The following is a 20,958-nucleotide window of genomic DNA, read 5'->3' as shown; positions in this document are numbered from 1 at the left end:
ACTTCAGTACCTTTACTGGTGGTGTTTCTGGCACGGTCCAGGGTACTTCAGGGTGAAGTGTGCATATCAGGAGTCTCCCCAGTGAGCGGGTGTGGGGCCTCCTGTTCCTTGCCTTTCCTTGATAAGTTTCTGACCTGCCTGGAGCTAGGCCTAACTTGGTCTCTGTCTTGCACCTGCTGACCTGGTGGTAGGGCCTTCTGTTTGGAGATCACACTCCCTGGTCTCTTGGGCCTCCGTGACTCCTGGCCCTGGTATAACAGTCAGCTTCTGGTGAACCTGGGACGTATAGTTCTCCAGGGGTTCCGGTTATTCCTGCTGGGGATATAGGCCCCCTGTAGGCGCGGACCCGGTGTCCGGTAAATGGTTTTGGGGTGAGCTGGTTAAGCTCCTCTGCCCCCTATGTTGCTTGCTTACTCCACTCGCCTTCAGCCATGCTCAGGGCCCTCACTAGGCTTCACACAGGCAGTAGGCCTCGCTAGTCTTCGCCGCTCTCTGAGCGTCGGCACGCTCCTGGCTCACTAATCTGAGCTCACTGAGTCTGAACTCTCTCTAGAGGAACTGACTGAGCTCCACTGCATACTGACCTCTCTCAGGCTCATCTTCTGTAGGAACTCCTCTCAACAGACTGAACTTCTCACAGACTGCCTGCCTAACTCCACCCTCCAGTTTATATATCCCTATCCGGGCTCCCTCTGGTGGTCTGAGGTGGTAGGGTGGAGGTGTGTGAATGCTATGAGGGCCTCTTGTGGAGAAGTCCATCCATGCACCCCTCTGGGATCTGTGGCACCAATGCACAGCAGGGCGCCACATTCCCCCCTAGCAAAGCTCAGTACTCCTTGACTGAAGTAATTTTTTTTTTTTATAACAGGTAACAACAATAACTCTTCCCTTTATGGGAGGCACTTTGCTTGAACGTTGCATAATAAAACATTATAAATAATAAATATATACATACAATAAGCAACCTCAGAATTTAAGTCTGTTCCGGTGAGGTCCCCTGACAGGGTGTCCATCTCACGGGTAAAGTACAAGGTAGCTTGAGGGACCTGTCCAAAGCAAACCCTCAACGTAGGCCCTGGGGTGGCTGCAGGGCATGGTGATCCTGAGTTGGACCTCCACTTCTGCCACGCCAGACAGGTTTTTGTTCTGAGGTCACCTAAAGGGGCACTCCAGGGAATGCAATTATTTACAGCAAACAGTTTTTGGGCTGCACACAGTCCTCAGCCACAAAGTTCTTTATGTACCCTTACGGGTAACTAGAGATAACAAGGGAAGTGTCCATATCACTTAAATTGTCCATTATAAAGCAAAACACAAGTTAAGAAATTCATACATGAAAATACACAAGACAATACCCCAGGGGCAACTATCTACACTGTCAGAGTTTCCTTCTCTATTCTCTGTATCTGACAGGGGTCTGACCTCGTGTGCTACGTGTCGACCTACGTGGTACTGGGATGCGTGAGGCACTAGTGTTTGCACTACCTCCCATTCTGTCAGCTCTAAGTGTTGGGGGACTGCAGGGTTGCCTTAACCTCTCTACGGGACTGGCAAGTATACCATTGGCTGGGCCTTCTTGCTCTGCTCCAACCGGGGATCCTTCTTCCAGGGATTCTTCTTGAGCAGGCTCTTCTGAAGCACTTACAGATTCTACTTGCTGTGGAGGGTCTTCTGGCTGTTGAAAGAAGTGGATCACAGGTATTATTACTGCTCCTCCTAGTTTAGGCCAATCTGCCAGGAAATCTCCTAACTCAGTATGGAGTACTGCTTCTTTAGGCTCCTCCGGTACGGTGAGAGGCACTTCTTCTTGGGGCTTTAGCAGGTCTGGACACAACTTCAGATGGTCTCTAGATACCGTTGCAGTCGTTATTCCTCCGTCTTTGCTAATCAAACAGGTCTTCTTGTTATCAAATCTTGAATTTAACACAGTGTAGGGTTCTCTCTCCCACTGGTCATCAAGTTTGTGGTTTCTCCTTTTCCTCTTTAACAGCACTTGTGTGAAGGGTTCTGCGGGCGCACTTTTATTGTAGTGGGCTTCCTGCTTGTCCCTTACCCGAGTGAGACTGTCTTCGACACAGGCCTGTACTCTTCTGTACTGCTCCTGTCTGGTCGTGTCCCAGTCCTCAGTGGACATATCTGCTTCTGGTTCTACTACACCAAGCTCCAGGTCCATGGGCAACTTCCCAGGTCTTGCTCGCATGAGATATGCTGGAGTACAATTGGTGGAACTCACAGGTATGTGGTTGTACAGATCTACGAGGTCAGGTAGTAGGTCTGGTCACTGATTTCTCTCCTCTAGTGGTAAGGTCTTCAGCAGGTCGATGACGATGTTATTCATCTTTTCACAGAGACCGTTGGTTTGGGGGTGGTACGGTGTAGTCCGGATCTTTTTACACCCGTACAGATGGCAAAACTCCTTGAACAGTTCGGCTTCAAAGGCTGGGCCTTGATCCGTCAGCACCTGCTCCGGGTATCCATGGGGCCTGCAGAGGTAGGCCTGAAACGTCCTCGCTGCTGTCTCTGCCGTCAGATCCTTGACGGGGGCGACCACCAGGAACCGGGAGTAGTGATCCACCATGGTCAGGGCATAGGAATATCCTGACCTGCTGGGTGACAGCTTGACATGATCCAGGGCCACGATCTCCAAGGGACGAGTCGTCTTGATGGGTTGCAGGGGTGCCTTCTGGCTGCTGTAGTCTTTTCTTCTGAGGCTACAGGGTCCACAATTCCGGCACCACCTCTCAATGGAACTGCACATTCCTACCCAATAAAACCGACACTTCAGCAGAGTTTCTAGCTTCTTCCAGCCAAAGTGCCCTGCTTGATCGTGGTAGGCCTCCAACACCATCTGGATGTCTGTCTTGGGCACCACTATCTGCCATACCATCTCATGGGTTTTGGGGTTGACGTACCTCCGGCACAGCTTCTCTCTATAGATGAACAGCCGGCTCTTCTCATTCCACAGCTGCTTAGCTTGTAGAGACGTGTCCTTCTCCAGGGAGGAACCTTCTTGGGTTATCAGCTCTTTGATACGGCTGACAACCGGGTCGCTGTCCTGGGTCTCCTTCTAGCTGTGGTGAGGCAGGGGGTTTAACGTCTTACCGCGATGCCTCCTGGAGGCTCGTTGCTCGTGGACCATTCCATTCCGATGAAAGGCAGGTAGTTCAATCTCCTCCAGGTCATCCACTTCTTCTTCCGTGTCCGACTGGTGAGGCATCCTGGACAGGGCATTGGCGTTGGCATTCTTGCGGCCTGCCCGGTACTTAATGGTGAACTGGTAGTTTGACAGCCGAGCCATCCATCGTTGCTCCATGGCTCTTAACTTGACTGTTTCTAGATGAGTCAAGGGGTTATTATCAGTGTAGGCAGTGAACTTACTGGAGGCTAGGTAGTGCTTGAACCGCTCGGTGATGGCCCAGACCAGGGCCAGGAACTCCAACTTGAAGCTGCTATAGTTCTCTGGGTTCCTCTCGGTCGCGCGGAGCTTCCTGCTTGCATAGGCGATCACCTTCTCTCGGCCATCCTGCTTCTGACTCAGTACCGCTCCTAATCCTTCATTGCTGCCATCAGTGTACAGCAGGAACAGTCGGCTGTAGTCAGGTCTAGGCTAGGATCTCTTCGCCGGTCAAGATCTCCTTCATCACCTTAAAGGATTCAGCTTGCTCCTTACCCCACTGGAATGGGGGATTTCTGCCTCTGGGGGACTGTCCTACCAGGAGGTCTTGCAGAGGCGCCACTTTCTTGGTATAGTCCTTCACAAACCTCCGGTAATACCCGACTAGTCCCAGGAACTGACGTACCTCCTTGAGGCTCTTCGGCTCCGGCCATTTCTGGATGGCAGTGACCTTCTCCGGGTCTGGTGCTACTCCCTCTGGACTAACGATGTGCCCCAGGTACTGTACCTTTCACTTGAGCAGGTGGCACTTTGAGGGCTTCAGCTTCATCCCATACCGGGACAGCGACTCAAATACCTCCGCCCGGTGCTTCAAGTGGTCCTCATACGTTTTGGAGTACACTATCACGTCGTCCAGGTATAGTAGTACAGTCTCGAAGTTGCGGTGTCCCAGACAGCACTCCATCAATCTCTGGAACGTTCCGGGGGCGTTGCAGAGTCCAAACGGCATACTGTTGAACTCGTAGAGTCCCATCGGGGTAGTAAAGGCCGTCTTCTCCCGATCTTCCTCAGCAACAGCTACTTGCCAGTACCCACTAGTGAGGTCAAGGGTGGAGAAGTAATTTGCAGACTTTAAGGCAGCCAGGGATTCCTCTATCCGTGGTAAAGGGTATGCATCTTTATGTGTAATGCGATTTACTTGTCTGTAATCTACACACATTCTCATGCTTCCGTCCTTTTTCCTGACTAGAACTAGGGGAGCTGCCCAGGGACTACAACTATCCCTTACTACCCCTGCCTTCTTCATGTCATGCAACATCTCCTTTGCCTTCTGGTAGTGTGCTGGTGGTATAGGCCTGTAACGTTCCTTGATGGGTGGATGGTCACCTGTGGGGATATGGTGTTGTATCCCTTTAATCCTCCCAAAGTCAAGTGGGTGCTTACTGAATATCTGCGCATATTCCTGAACCACCCAGTGTACCCCCTGTTTTTGATGGAGGGCAGGGGTGGCGATGCCGTCCAGCACGATGGACAGGAAAGGTCTTCCTCCCACGAACCTGCGGTACCAGTTTGATGGGCCTGAGGGGTCTACTCCTGGGTGTTGGCCCTCGGCCCCAGGGTTTGCTCGTTTAAAGGACAGCTCCAGACGGCGTGACCTGTCTTGTGGCAGCGGTCGCAGACAGGGTCCTTTGGCGGGCGGCGTTGGTCGCTGGTCCTCCCAGGGGGTGGCGTTGTCCTCCTCCTCCTTCTCATCCAGGGGACATCCTCAGGGCTGTCGGCTAGCAGGATCCTTCCTTCCTCCTCAGGCTCCATCCGCAGTTGCAGGGCACTCAGTACAGTGGTCAGGGCTTTGCTCAACTGACGCACTTCAGAGCGCAGGCTGTCCAGCTCACTAGGGGACGTTGCTTGCACCTTGGCTTCAGCAGCCACCGGGGAAAAGGTGGACGCTGCGGGCACTGGGGTGGCCCCACCCTGGTAACATTGGATAGCAGTTGTTTCCAGGGGCTGCAGTCCTTTGATAGCCATGTCCTTAAGGGTGTCAAAGGTGGCATCTGGATGATCTAGGGACCACCAACGCACAGTCCTGCTCACCTCTTGAGACCTCAGTCCCTGGATAAACTGTTCCTTCAGCATTCTATTTTCATTATTGATGCTGGTTGGACTAACCTGTTTCAGAGCTCGCAGGGCCCCTTGTAAACGCCAGGCGTAGTCCCGAACACTGTCCTCCGGTTGCTGAGAGCAGTTGTAGAACCTCATCCGGAGGTCTGTCTCAGTATGATCCTCAAAGACAGTCTGTAACTTTTTAAAGATTGCGGACACTGACTCCTGGTCTGCGGCCGACCAGGTTTCTACTTCTCGCTCCCCAGCACTAGTCAATTGTCCCAATACAACAGCGGCTCTTTGCTTGCCTGTCATAGAGTACATGTCCAGTATACCGCATATTTTCCTTTTGAATCCAGACAGGGTATCTGGTTTGCCGCTGTACTGGGGGAGCCACTTCGCTCCAGGGATGTACGATAGGGCCATGGGTATGACAGGGGTTACAAGCCCTGCTGGTGGAGCGGCTGCTCCGGCCTGCTCGGTGCCGGGCGCGGGTTGATCATCAGGGCCGTTAACCGGTACTCCGGCGTTGTGCTGTTCTTCGAACATTCTGGCGCCCCCCTAGCGAACCGTGGCCTACCTTCTTTTCTTTTCTTCCGGTAGGCCGCAGCTCCGCAAGTGACAGTCTTCCTTCAGGACCTTGCGTCGCTTGCGTCCTACGTCAGAGCACTCACCGGGGCTCCTTCCAGGACCTGGCGCTTCCTGGTTTGACGTTGAGGCGTGGGGCATGTCCGGGGCTTCGCGCTCTTCAGCAGGTACGCCTCTCAGTTTCCCGCGGTTACGCCCTTCTTCCCGCTCGGCGGCACAACAATGGCGGCGATCTTCACCACAGTTAAATACACAGTTCTGATTAAAGGCGCACAGTACCCGGTGGCATCGGGCATAGATTTCTGCCGTTGCCGCGGGCACGAAATCCTGTTCGTGACGCCAGGAAGAGATGACGTGCCCAGGGGATTGGGATGACTCGGCACCCGGGCCTTGTTGCCTGGGTCTGGGGGATGTCGGCTCCCGGGCCCGTACCCTGGGGTCACTCTTAAAAGAAGGGGGGAAGTTGTATGGGATAGGGATGTTCGTGACGCCACCTGTGGTGTCTGGTGAGGATCACCAGTGCTGCGACAGTCCTCTGAGGCTGGTGTTTAGGCAGCTTAGTTGGTGCAGCTCCCCACAGGTGGAGCGGGGCCTCAGGGCAGCATAAGTGTAGAGATGCAGGATGGAGGGGACCCAGCCGGGTCAGAGGAAGAACAGGCACGCACACGGGAGTTCACTTCAGTACCTTTACTGGTGGTGTTTCTGGCACGGTCCAGGGTACTTCAGGGTGAAGGGTGCATATCAGGACTCTCCCCAGTGAGTGGGTGTGGGGCCTCCTGTTCCTTGCCTTTCCTTGATAAGTTTCTGACCTGCCTGGAGCTAGGCCTAACTTGGTCTCTGTCTTGCACCTGCTGACCTGGTGGTAGGGCCTTCTGTTTGGAGATCACACTCCCTGGTCTCTTGGGCCTCCGTGACTCCTGGCCCTGGTATAACAGTCAGCTTCTGGTGAACCTGGGACGTATAGTTCTCCAGGGGTTCCGGTTATTCCTGCTGGGGATATAAGCCCCCTGTAGGCGCGGACCCGGTGTCCGGTAAATGGTTTTGGGGTGAGCTGGTTAAGCTCCTCTGCCCCCTATGTTGCTTGCTTACTCCACTCGCCTTCGGCCACGCTCGGGGCCCTCACTAGGCTTCACACGGGCAGTAGGCCTCGCTACTCTTCGCTGCTCTCTGAGCGTCGGCACGCTCCTGGCTCACTAATCTGAGCTCGCTGAGTCTGAACGCTCTCTAGAGGAACTGACTGAGCTCCACTGCAGACTGTCCTCTCTCAGGCTCATCTTCTGCAGGAACTCCTCAACAGACTGAACTTCTCACAGACTGCCTGCCTAACTCCACCCTCCAGTTTATATATCCCTATCCGACCCTCTGGTGGTCTGAGGTGGTAGGGTGGAGGTGTGTGAATGCTATGAGGGCCTCTTGTGGAGAAGTCCATCCATGCACCCCTCTGGGATCTGTGGTACCAATGCGCAGCAGGGCGCCACAGGAGCATTAGCAGAGACGCGCCATTGAACCTGGGGAAGGCGAGTACGGCATGATTTGTTATGTTTTAACAAACTGCAGCCTAGTAAGAAAATTGTCTGAAAGGGAACAACTCATTTATGTTACATTTACATTTATGTTACATTTACATTTATGTTACAACTCATAAATGTTACGTTTACTAAGCAAAATGTGCCAGAATTCTGGAGAAAAATGTAACATAAAGATAGAGCACATCGCAAAATCTCTTATGTGTTTCAGTTTTTTTTTAACATAACCCTAGCTTACTTTTAAATGTACATTATAATTACAATGTTGTGCATTTTTCATATCTTACTTTGCCGTTTTGAAATAAACTTGTTAAAGTTATTTATTTGAGTTCCTCCATACGATTTGCACAAGGGCCTAAAAGGCCCGGGTTATGTGAAAGTGTATATTTCAGACGTCATGCATTCTAGGGTTAACCTTTTTAACATTTTTAAAATGTGCCTAGGAAAAAGGGAATGACAAAGTAGAGTTTTAAAATGTACAATATTTATTTGGCTTGAGCACCAGGGTTTTCCTTGGTACAAACTATTCTTGTAATTCACCTTTCTCACAACACAATGCATTTTATAAGAATATTGATAAATCTCCTACTATGTGTTAAGGCAAACAAAATATAGTATCCATTAGTTTAGCATGCAGGAAACAATGTATACCGTAAGTCCAATTTCACAGTAAGGCTTTTTTTCTTCCATTGGGGAGAATATGATGCACCTTAGAGGAACCGTATGGTTTCTAAAAGCCACTGTAGATGTCTTGTCCGCTCAGCTTTACCAAAGCCTCTTTGTACATGAACATCTCTTCTGGCTACCAGATAACAATGTTTATCCACGTTTCGTGACTGTCATGAGCACTGTTTTTTTTTTTTTTAATTACTTTTTTTGTTTTTTTCTGGTTAAATAATTATTTTAGTTATAAAAAGTTATTACCTATTCACAGGATAAGTGATATATACTATATCGGTGGATGTCTCAATGAGCACTGTACTCGGTAAATCTTGCTCCATTCAAACAGACAATAGTGAGGGTTCCAATGGTTGGACCACCACTGATTTAAAAGATATCTGAGGAATACCAAGTTAAACTTACGGGCAGCACGGTGGCTCAGTGAATAGCATTGTCGTATCTTTAGTTCAAATTATCAACATCTGCAAGGAGTTTGTATGTTCTCCCCATGTTTGGTGGGTTTCCTCCGGGTTCTCCGGTTTCCTCCCATACTCCAAAGACTTACAGATACGGAATTTAGATTGTGAGCCCCAACGGAGACAGTGATGATTGTGTCTGTGTAATATGTAGGCGCTATATAAGTAAGGAAAATTAATAAATAGTTGCTGAGGATACAAATAACTCAGACTTTGATAATCATTACACACTGACAGACTCCTGTTATGAATATAATTATAGACTAATGTCCAGATGTATGCAGCATATTTCCATAGTTGCACGGAAAGAGGCTGAATCACTTTGGTACATTATTATATTTGAGAGCATTACTTGTCTTATAATGAAATTGAAGTACTCAGATATTGGGAGCACATATCTGACATATTTTCACTACCGAATAATGTCAAATGCAATTTGAAATCTGTGTATCAGAAAGTTTATATTTAATGAAAGCAAGTGATCTTTCAGCATCTTCCATTTCTGGACTGTCAAGTCGATTTATGATAAATCAGAAAGCCAGTGAAACGACTGATCCTATGCAGTGCTAGGGCTCCATCTCCAGGAGAAAGTAGTGAACAGAAAACCCTTTTTATATTCCACAAGCCTAAGGCTTCATGTACACTGCAATATTCTACAGCAAGTCAGTTGTGATGTTTCTACAAGTGTAAAATTTCAAGTATGTGAATGATTCCATGACACCAAGCGCAGTCTGACACTGAGGTGCCATACATTCTTATGCTTATCCCTGTTTTATATATAACCCAAATATTAACATTTTAAATCACTGTAAAAAATGTAGGGTGCTTTTTAACAAAATGTTCCATGTAAAACAATTGTTTAATTACTATTATTACTAATTAAAATGATTGCTGTAGGTCATTTCCAAGCAGTGTCCAGATGTGATTGATGGGTGATATAACATCCTATGAGGATCTCCTGCTGATAACTGTGTTATTAGAGTATATAATCAATACAGAAGTGTATTATGGAGTTCTGAATTAATCTCTTTAGAGAACCTATCAGAAACCTGTACCCCTCCCCTCCTTTCTCCAAACCATTACTATGATTGTGTAGCTCTTTAAAAGATAAGCCAGTAGATCCCTTTATGACTCCAAAGCAATGTTCCAGCAGTGAGAAATCGCATTTTGAAGTTGTGTCTGGAAGTGCATTGGGGCGTGATGATGTACTTCTAGTTTCTCAGCCTCACACTGTATTTCCTACCTAGCTGCACCCTCCCCTGGCTGATTGATAGGTCACTTACTTTGGTACTTGGTCAATGACTTGTCCATCTGCCAGGGGATTGTGCTGCTAGATAAGAAATACAGCGTGAGGCTAAGAAGCTAAAAGTGCATCATCACGCCCGAATGCACTTCCCAACAACTTCAAAATGTGATTTCTCTCTGCTAGAGCAGTGCTTTGGGGTTATAGAGCGATCGACTGGCTTATATTTTAAGAAGATACACAACAATGTGTAGCATCAGCGTCTCTGACTTCTGCCGGGCTGAGACGCCGTTCCCCTCACCGCCGCGGTCCTGGTCCGGCGTCTTCCTGCTCCCCTGCTGCTGTGGCGCGCACCGCACGCAGCTTCCCGGGCACTGTGCTCGCCGTCCTAAAGAGTCCCCGGCCAATGGCCGGAGGACTTCTCCTATATAGGGCACCTCCTCCAAAATGGAGGTGCCTGTGCAAGGTTGTAGTTCCGTGTGCTAACACTTGCTTCAGCCCTCAGGTCCCGCTGCCTGTCAGTCCAGCCCGCCAGTCTGTCTAACAGTCCAGGCCGCCAGTCTGTCTGACAGTCCAACCCGCCAGTCTGTCTACAGTTCAGCCCGCCAGTCTGTCTAACAGTCCTGCCCGCCAGCCTGCCTACCTGGAGCACCTGCCAGTTACCTGCCGTGCCCGCCAGCTTGCCTACCCGAAGCACCTGCCAAGTAACCAGTTGTGCCCGCCAGCTTGCCTACCCGGAGCACCTGTCTTGCTATCCGCCGTGCCCACCTGCTTGCCTACCCGGAGCACCTGTCTCACTATCTGCCGTACCTGCCTGCTGATCTATCCGGACCACCCGTCTGCCTTCCTGCCGTGCTCATCCGCTGTACCAGTCAGTTTCTGCCATCTGACCCGTGGGAGTCACCTGCTCTCACACAAGGTCAGTCCCAGAGTGGCACCTGGTCCACCTGCCCGGTCCCTCCCTGGTTCACGGAGTCGACTAAGCCGCCATGTGACCTGGATCAGGCCGAGTAGGCACTTAGTCACGCCCCTCTGGTACCTCCTTGCACAGAGGTTCCACCACCCAGACCCGTTACACAATGTTAATAGTTGAGGGGGGGTAAGAGTTTCTGACAGGTTCCCTTTAAAGCAATAAAACTGCTATTAAAAGAAAATAAGTAAATTCTAATCTGTTATAACAAATAGCTTTACTGCTTTTCATATTTTACAGATATGGAACGACTACAAGCTGAAATGGGATCCAAGACAATATGGTGGAATTGAATTTATTCGAGTTCCTTCTGCAAAGATCTGGAAGCCAGACATAGTTCTTTATAACAAGTAATTACTATCTGCTTGAGTGCTTTTAGGCTTGATTTATTTACAAAAAAACAGTACATTTGTATTAATGGAAAAGTGTCTGTGATATACAGTATATTCCTTTTAACTAGAAAGATGCAATACAATGTACATTATAGATTATGTGAATGACATCCTAGCAGAATTGACCACAGCAACAAACAAATTGAAGTAAGGCAAGCTGCTTCTGGCTCTTTTTGAAATGGGGACAAACTACGTTTATTAAAGATCAGGGGCACAAGTTCCCCTCCTCCCACCCCAAGAAAAATTATACACATCTATAGTCATACAACACTGTTGCTGCTATACCAGGACATTACAACTAGTGATTAAATATCACCTACATATACCAGAGGCATATTAAATAGCTGAGTAGGGAGAAAAGGAGCTTATCACCCTCCATATGAAACATCGGGAGGTGCAGTCCAACGGGTGCCTTGTCTCTCGCTGGTGCGGCGTAGCAGGTATAGTGAAGATGACGAAGGAGCAGCATTTCTGTACGGTGAGTATATAAAAAATATAACTTTAAAATCAATTCATTAAAACAAAAGACGGAAGTTTAAAAACAAACGACGCGTTTCTGGCGTGTCAAACTCCCATAGTACTAGCATATTAACTGAATGGCGGTAGTCTTGTTTTAAAGAAGGCAGAACCAATCACAAGTAGACATGTAAATGACATGTGTAGCCTATGAGAAGACTCAAAGATAATGCATACATTTGAATAGAGAAACATAATATATGGTGTATCAACATTTTAACTATTAAGCACAAAAACAACAATTAGAATATATTAAAATGAAACAGATCATATTTGCGATATATAACTTAATTCATGTGTAATCCATATATGGCATGAGAACCAGCAATTAGAATATGCAGAACAGATCACTTTTGTAGTTTGTACCCTTTGGCTAAGTGCACACGATGCGTATTTGAAGCGGAAATTTCCGCTTCATTTCCGCATGTCCTTTTTCCTGGAAAACGCATGCGGAATTTGGCATGCGTTTTTCGCGCGTAATTCGCGCGTTTTGCACATGCGGAATTGCCTTGCGTTTTCTACTGCATTGTAGATGGCAATTCGGCATGCGTAAAGGCACAAAGAATTGACATGCTGCGGAATTTTCCGCACAACAAAACGCTGTATAAGTTGCTTTTGCCAGCTGCCTCCTCTGACACCATATTCGACCCTCTCTATCCCAAAGAATTTAAAATGCATTGTATCACCCTGATGCATGGTCACAAAATGCTTTGCTGCACCAGAATATGAACAGGTTTTTTTTAGAATATTGGCTAGATGTTCAGAGATGCGCTGTTTTAGTTTTCGGACTGTGCAGCCTATGTATTTCATATTGCATGAATCACATTCGATATTGTAGGCGACATGATGGGTATCACAATTTATGAACCCATTATTAAAATATTTATCACCCTGCGGTATGTGAAAAAATTTAGTTTTATCTGCAGTGAAAACGCACATATTGCAGCGGCTTCCTGCACACTTAAGGAAGCCTTTTGTTCTAAGCCAAGTTGTTTTTTGGGAGGAACTTTGGAATAGACTTTGAGATAGCATATTCCTGAGGGATCATCCCATTTTTAATACATACAGTAGTGTGAAAAAGTGTTTCAGATCACATTGTTTGTTTTGTTATATGAAACATTTAAAGGGGTTTCCCATAAAGAAAAGTTTATTTTAAAAATTGTCTGAGTCTGACTGTGTACAGAACATGGTCTGATCGTACCACAGCTCCTGGGCAGGGGAGAAAGCAAAAGAGTATACAGACATTACAGCAGGGGATCGCAGAGGATTCATTTTGTGAGGTAAAATATTGTTTAAAAACAGGCAGTGAAATATTTTACCTCACAAAATGAATCCTCTGTGATCCTCTGCTGTAATGTCTGTACAGTCTTTTGCTTCCTCCCCTGCCCAGGAGATGTGGTATGTTCCGTACACGGTCAGACACAGACAATTTCTAAAATTAACTTTTGTTCGTGGGAAAACCCCTTTAAGTGTGACAAACATGTAAAAGAATAAAAAATCAGTATGGGGGTAAACACTTTCACACCACTGTGTCTACAGCTGTCAGAATTTATTTTTCTCAAAGTACCATCCTGATTGACAACCAAAAGGTTTTTTTGAATAATCTTTTTTAATTGGTTGAATTGTAAACTATACAGTGAGGAGAAAGTGATAGGTGTAAGTGAGCTGTTTCTTTAATGGACATATGTTTTGTCCTTTAAGGGCAGGGACACACTGCCGTATTTCTCGTCTGAGGACCGCATGGTAAACCTCGTACTGGCCGGCACCTCTCCTGATCTGACCATGACAGCTGCATAGAAATCCATCATGCTGTCATGCTCAGGTCAGGAGAGGTGCCGGCCAGTCCGTTCAGTGCGATGCAATCCTTGCGCGAGTTATACGGCTGTGTGTCCATGCCCTAACACTGACTGTCTAGACTTGGAGTTTACATTCATAAATGCAGCATGAACTGATTAATTTCTTTAACCCCTTTCTCGTAATCTGCTGTGAATTCTGTTACTTTCTGTTCTAAAACTGGTATCATCAGAACATGTGCACCTGGCCCTCATAAATTCTCCATATGGGATGGCTTTAGTAGAGTGTTTGGGATGGCAGCTATTAAATTTTTAAATTGGATTATAGTGTAACCAGAAATGCTTTTCCTGTAAAGGGAAGTATGGACTCTTCCTGGTATTGGATCACCTTTGAGCAGGATATCTAAAAATGTAACTTGAGTTGTGCAGTCATTGACTATAAATTGTAAATTGCATTATTGAGATATGTGGTAAATGCTGATACCACAAAGAGGTCATCCACATAACGTCCGTACCATTTAACGTGAACAGCAAATGGGTTATTAGGATTTAAAATAAATTGCTCCTCCCACCAAACCATGAAAAGAATTGCCAAAGATGGCGAAAATTTGGCACCCATTGGGGCTCCAACTATTTGCAAATAGTATTCTTTATTAAATATGAAAAAATTACGATTTAGAAAATAATACAGACCGGTGAGAATAAATTGTTTAAATTCAGAGGTATAGGGACTATAGTGGTCAAGATGATGTTGTATGACACTGTGGCGCCCTGCTGCGCATTGGTGCCACAGATCCCAGAGGGGGGCATCGATGGACTTCTCCACAAGAGGCCCTCATAGCATTCACACACCTCCACCCTACCACCTCAGACCACCAGAGGGAGCCCGGATAGGGATATATATCTACTGGAGAGTGGAGTTAGGCAGGCAGTCAAGAGAACAGTTTCCTCAGGGGACAGAGTTAGTTCCAGTTCCTGCAGAAGATGAGCCTGAGAGAGGTCAGTCTGCAGTAGAGCTCAGTCAGTTCCTCTAGAGAGAGTTCAGACTCAGTGAGCTCAGATTAGTGAGCCAGGAGCGTGCCGACGCTCAGAGAGCTGCGAAGAGTAGCGAGGCCTATTGCTCGTGTGAAGCCTAGTGAGGGCCCCGAGCGTGGCCGAAGGTGAGTGGAAAGAGAGTAACATAGGGGGCAGAGGAGCTTTACCCGCTCACCCCAAGAACATATACCAGACACCGGGTCCGCGTCTGCAGGGATTCCTTACATCCAGCAGAAACAACCGGAACCCCTGGTGAACTATATGTCCCAGGAACACCAAAAGCTGATTACGTACCAGGGTCAGGAGTCACGGAGGCCCCAGAGACCAGTTAGTGTGAACTCCAACAGAAGGCCCTACCACCAGGTCAGCAGGTGCAAGACAGAGACCAAGTTAGGCCTAGCTCCAGGCAGGTCAGAAACTTATCAAGGAAAGGCAAGGAACAGGAGGCCCCATACCTGCACACTGAGGAGAGTCCTGATATGCACCCTTCACCCTGAGTACCCTGGATCGTGCCTGAAACACCACCAGTAAAGGTACTGAAGTGAACTGTTGTGTGTGTGTGCCTATTCTTCCTCTCACCCGGCTGGGTCCCCTCTGTCCTGCATCCCTACACCTACGCTGCCCTGAGGCCCCGCTCCACCTGTGGGGAGCCGCGCCAACTAAGCTGCCTGAACACCGGCCTCAGAGGACTGTCGCAGCGCTGGTGATCCTCACCAGACACCACAGGTGGCGTCACGAACATTTCCCTATCCCATACAACTTCCCCTTCTTTTAAGAGTGACCCCAGGGTACGGGCCCGGGAGCCGACCACCGCGACATCCCCCAGGCCCAGGCAACAAGGCCCGGGCGCCGAGTCGTCTCCATCCCCTGGGCACGTCATCTTCTTCCTGGCGTCACGAACAGGACTCCGTGCCCGCTGCAACGACGGAGTGTTGTGCCCGTTGCCATCGGGTACTGTGCGCCTTTAATCAGAACTGTGTATTTAACTGTGGCGAAGATCGCTGCCATTGTTGTGCCGCCGAGCGGGAAGAAGGGTGTAACCGCGGGAAACTGAGAGGCGTACCTGCGGAAGCGCGCGAAGCCCCGGACACGCCCCATTCCTTGATGTCAAACCAGGAAGTGCCAGGTCCTGGAAGGAGCCCCGGTGAGCGCTCTGACATAGGATGCAAGCGACGCAAGGTCCTGAAGGAAGACCATCACCTGCGGAGCTGCGGCCTACCGGAAGAAAAGAAGGTAGGCCACGGTTCCCTATGGGGGCGCCAGAATGTCCGAAGAACAGCACAACGCCGGAGTACCGGTTAATGGCCCTGATGATCAACCCATGCCCGGCGCCGAGCAGGCCGGAGCAGCCGCTCCACCAGCAGGGCTTGTAACCCCTGTCATACCCATGACCCTACCGTACATCCCTGGAGTGAAGTGGCTCCCCCAGTACAGCAGCAAACCAGATACCCTGTCTGGATTCAAAAGGAAAATATGCGGTATACTGGACATGTACTCTATGACAGGCAAGCAAAGAGCCGCTGTTGTATTGGGACAATTGACTGGTGCTGCGGAGCGAGAAGTAGAAACCTGGTTGGCCGCAGACCAGGAGTCAGTGTCCGCAATCTTTAAAAAGTTACAGACTGTCTTTGAGAATCGTACTGAGACAGACCTCCGGATGAGGTTCTACAACTGCTCTCAGCAAATGGAGGACAGTGTTCGGGACTATGTCTGGCATTTACCAAGGGTCCTGCGAGCTCTGAAACAGGTTAGTCCAACCAGCATCAATAATGAAAATAGAATGCTGAAGGAACAGTTTATCCGTGGACTGAGGTCTCAAGAGGAGAGCAGGTCTGTGCGTTGGTGGTCCCTGGATCATCCAGATGCCACCTTTGACACCCTTAAGGACATGGCTATAAAAGGGCTGCAGCCCCTGGAAACAACGGCTACCAAATGTTACCAGGGTGGGGCCACCCCAGTGCCCGCAGCGTCCACCTTTTCCCCTAGTGAGTTGGACAGCCTGCGCTCTGAAGTGCGTCAGTTGAGCAAAACCCTGACCACTGTACTGAGTGCCCTGCAGCTGCGGACGGAGCCCGAGGCAGAAGGAAGGATCCTGCTAGCCGACATCCCTGAGGATGTCCCCTGGATGAGAAGGAGGAGGAGGACAACGCCACTCCCTGGGAGGACCAGCGACCAAGGACCCTGTCTGCCACCGCTGCCACAAGACAGGTCACGCCGTCCGGAGCTGTCCTTTAAACGAGCGAACCCTGGGGCCGAGGGCCGACACCCAGGAGTAGACCCTTCAGGCCCATCAAACTGGTACCGCAGGAAGACCTTTCCTGCCCATCGTGCTGGACGGCATCGCGACACCTGCTCTGCTGGACTCAGCATCTCAGGTAACCATCATGCCTGATGTCCTCTACAAAAGGTTCTGGTCCATAGACGAACTTCACCCACCAGATCCAAATCTTTCCGTGTATGACTCAAACGGCCTCCCCCTTAACCTAGTCGGGGTTAAGGATGTGGCAGTAAAGGTGGGAAGAGTGGAACTGAAGGACCAGGGACTAATTATAGTAGAGACTAATCCTGATTATACAGACTTGTATATGGTACTTGGCACAAATATTGTTAGTAACTGTTTGGGAGAAGTGTTGTTCTTGCTCCAACAGATAGCTGACACTGCCAGACCAGGGCAGAGAAGGGTGCTCCAGAAAGAGATCCGAGCCCTTATATACCAGCAACAGGTAAAGCTAAATTGGTAATGTACGGGTGACAGACCCAGTACCCATTGTGATTCCCCCGATGAGTGAAATGCTGATTTGGTGTAGAGCAGCAATAGGTCTCAAAGGACGGAGCTACCAGGCGGTAGTAGAACCCTTAGCTCAGAGCATAGACCTACACTCTTAACTGCCAGAGGGGTAGTGGATGTACGCAATGGGAGGGTGCCCATCCGTCTTCTGAACTATGGGGAGGACGAGGTTAGATTACCACGCTATGCCACTGTTGCCAAATTGTACACAGTAAATAACAACTCCATACACATGGCGGAGTCCTTAACCTCACCAGACGAAGTGGAGGATAATAACCCGGGAACCCAGGTGGAGGATTGGTGTCAAGTCAACAGCTCCATGTTGGGACAGACACCACTCCTGCCCATCAGAAGCAGGGTGTACACCGGGTGGTTCAGAAATATGCGCAGGTATTCAGTAAGCACCCTCTTGACTTTGGGAGAATTAAGGGGGTTCAACACCATATCCCCACAGGTGACCATCCACCCATCAAAGAACGTTACAGGCCTATACCACCAGCACACTACCAGGAGGCGAAGGAGATGTTGCACGACATGAAGAAGGCAGGGGTAGTAAGGGATAGTTGTAGTCCCTGGGCAGCTCCCCTAGATCTAGTCAGGAAAAAGGACGGAAGCATGAGAATGTGTGTAGATTACAGACAAGTAAATCGCATTACACATAAGGATGCATACACTTTACCACGTATAGAAGAATCCCTGGCTGCCTTAAAGTCTGCAAATTACTTCTCCACCCTTGACCTCACTAGTGAGTACTGGCAAGTAGCTGTTGCTGAGGAGGATCAGGAGAAGATGGCCTTCACAACCCCGATGGGACTCTGCGAGTTCAACAGTATGCCGTTTGGACTCTGCAACGCCCCCGGAACATTCCAGAGATTGATGGAGTGCTGCCTGGGACACCGCAACTTCGAGACTGTACTACTATACCTGGACGATGTGATAATGTACTCCAAAACGTATGAGGACCACTTGAAGCACCTGGCGGAGGTATTTGAGTCGCTGTCACGGTATGGGATGAAGCTGAAGCCCTCAAAGTGCCACCTGCTCAAGCGAAAGGTACAGTACCTGGGGCACATCGTTAGTCCAGAGGGAGTAGTACCAGACCCGGAGAAGGTCACTGCCATCCAGAAATGGCCGGAGCCGAAGAGCCTCAAGGAGGTACGTCAGTTCCTGGGACTAGTCGGGTATTACCGGAGGTTTGTGAAGGACTATACCAAGAAAGCAGCACCTCTGCAAGACCTCCTGGTAGGACAGTCCCCCAGAGGCAGAAATCCCCCGTTCCAGTGGGGTAAGGAGCAAGCTGAATCCTTTAAGGTGATGAAGGAGATCCTTACCGGCGAAGAGATCCTAGCCTACCCTTACTACAGCCAACCGTTCCTGCTGTACACTGATGCCAGCAACGAAGAATTAGGAGCTGTACTGAGTCAGAAGCAGGATGGCTGAGAGAAGGTCATCGCCTATGCAAGCAGGAAGCTCCGCCCGACCGAGAGGAACCCAGAGAATTATAGCAGCTTCAAGTTGGAGTTCCTGGCCCTGGTCTGGGCCATCACCGAGCGGTTCAAGCACTACCTAGCCTCCAGTAAGTTCACTGCCTTCACTCATAATAATCCCTTGACCCTTTTGGAAACAGCCAAGTTAGGAGCCATGGAAAAACGATGGATGGCTCAGCTGTCAAACTACAAGTTCACCATTAAGTACCGCGCAGGCCGCAAGAACGCCAACGCCGATGCCCTGTCCAGGATGCCTCACCAGTCGGACACGGAAGAAGAAGTGGATGACCTGGAGGAGATTGAATTACCTGCCTTTCATCGGAATGGAATGGTCCACGAGCAACGAGCCTCTAGGAGGCATCGCGGTAAGACGTTAAACCCCCTGCCTCACCACAGCTGGAAGGAGACCCAGGACAGCGACCCGGTTGTCAGCCGTATCAAAGAGCTGATAACCCAAGAAGGTTCCTCCCTGGAGAAGGACGCATCTCTACAAGCCAAGCAGCTGTGGAATGAGAAGAGCCGGCTGTTCATCTATAGAGAGAAGCTGTGCCGGAGGTACGTCAACCCCAAAACCCATGAGATGGTATGGCAGATAGTGGTGCCCAAGACTGACATCCATATGGTGTTGGAAGCCTACCACGATCAGGCGAGGCACTTTGGCTGGAGGAAGCTAGAAACCCTGCTGAAGTGTCGGTTTTATTGGGTAGGAATGTGCAGTTCTATTGAGAGGTGGTGGCAGAATTGTGGACCCTGTAGCCTCAGAAGAAAAGACTACAGCAGCCAGAACGCACCCCTGCAACCCATCAAGACGACTCGTTGGAGATCGTGGCCCTGGATCATGTCAAGCTGTCACCCAGCAGGTCAGGATATTCTTATGCCCTGACCATGGTGGATCACTACTCCCAGTTCCTGGTGGTCGCCCCCGTCAAGGATCTGACGGCAGAGACAACAGCGAGGACGTTTCAGGCGTACTTCTGCAGGCCCCATGGATACCCGGAGCAGGTGCTGATGGATCAAGGCCCAGCCTTTGAAGCCGAACTGTTCAAGGAGTTCTGCCATCTGTACGGGTGTAAAAAGATCCGGAATACACCGTACCACCCCCAAACTAACGGTCTCTGTGAAAAGATGAATAACATCGTCATCGAACTGTTGAAGACCATACCACTGGAGGAGAGAAATCAGTGGCCAGACCTACTACCTGACCTGGTAGATCTGTACAACCACATACCTGTGAGTTCCACCAATTGTACTCCAGCATATCTCATGCGAGCAAGACCCGGGAAGTTGCCCATGGAACTAACTGGAGCTTGGTGTAGTAGAACCAGAAGCAGATATGTCCACTGAGGACTGGGACACGACCAGACAGGAGCAGTACAGAAGAGTACAGGCCTGTGTCGAAGACTGTCTCACTCGGGTAAGGGACAAGAAGGAAGCCCACTACAATAAAAGTGCGCCTGCAGAACCCTTCACACCAGGAGAAGTGGTGTTAAAGAGGAAAAGGAGAAACCACAAACTTGATGACCAGTGGGAGAGAGAACCCACCACTGTGTTAAATTCAAGATTTGATAACAAGAAGACCTGTTTGATTAGCAAAGACGGAGGAATAACGACTGCAACGGTATCTAGAGACCATCTGAAGTTGTGTCCAGACCTGCTAAAGCCCCAAGAAGAAGTGCCTCTCACCGTACCGGAGGAGCCTAAAGAAGCAGTACTCCATACTGACTTAGGAGATTTCCTGGCAGATTGGCCTAAACTAGGAGGAGCAGTAATAATACCTGTGATCCACTTCTTTCAACAGCCAGAAGACCCTCCACAGCAAGTAGAATCTGTAAGTGCTTCAGAAGAGCCTGCTCAAGAAGAATCCCCGGAAGAAGGATCCCCGGTTGGAGCAGAGCAAGAAGGCCCAGCCAATGGTATACTTGCCAGTCCCGTAGCGAGGTTAAGGCAACCCTGCAGTCCCTCAACACTTAGAACTGACAGAACGGGAGATAGTGCAAGCACTAGTGCCTCACGCATCCCAGTACCACGTAGGTCGACACGTAGCACACGAGGTCAGACCCCTGTCAGATACAGAGAATAGAGAAGGAAACGCTGACAGTGTAGATAGTTGCCCCTGGGGTATTGTCTTGTGTATTTTCATGTATGTGTATCTTGATATGTGCGTTGCCTTACTAATGGACAATTTAAGTGATATGGACACTTCCCTTGTTATCTCTAGTTACCCGTAAGGGTACATAAAGAACTTTATGGCTGAGGACTGTGTGCAGCC

At 49.2% G+C, this 20,958-nt stretch overlaps 1 protein-coding gene across 1 annotated transcript in view; it reads left to right on the top strand.

Annotated features, from left to right (window-relative positions):
* Positions 1-20,958, top strand: part of LOC141166194 (neuronal acetylcholine receptor subunit alpha-3-like) — a 148,116-nt gene that overhangs the window by 72,988 nt on the left and 54,170 nt on the right. The window contains exon 4 of the mRNA XM_073652651.1: positions 10,919-11,028. Within this exon, the coding sequence (XP_073508752.1) occupies positions 10,919-11,028 (110 nt within the window). The remainder of the gene's footprint in view (positions 1-10,918; positions 11,029-20,958) is intronic.

This window comes from Phyllobates terribilis, unplaced genomic scaffold (assembly GCF_046119375.1).
Source record: "Phyllobates terribilis strain yellow unplaced genomic scaffold, ASM4611937v1 Scaffold_11__3_contigs__length_659146591, whole genome shotgun sequence".
In the NCBI taxonomy this organism is placed as follows: Eukaryota; Metazoa; Chordata; class Amphibia; order Anura; family Dendrobatidae; genus Phyllobates; species Phyllobates terribilis.
This window is presented reverse-complemented; position numbering and strand designations above follow the sequence as displayed.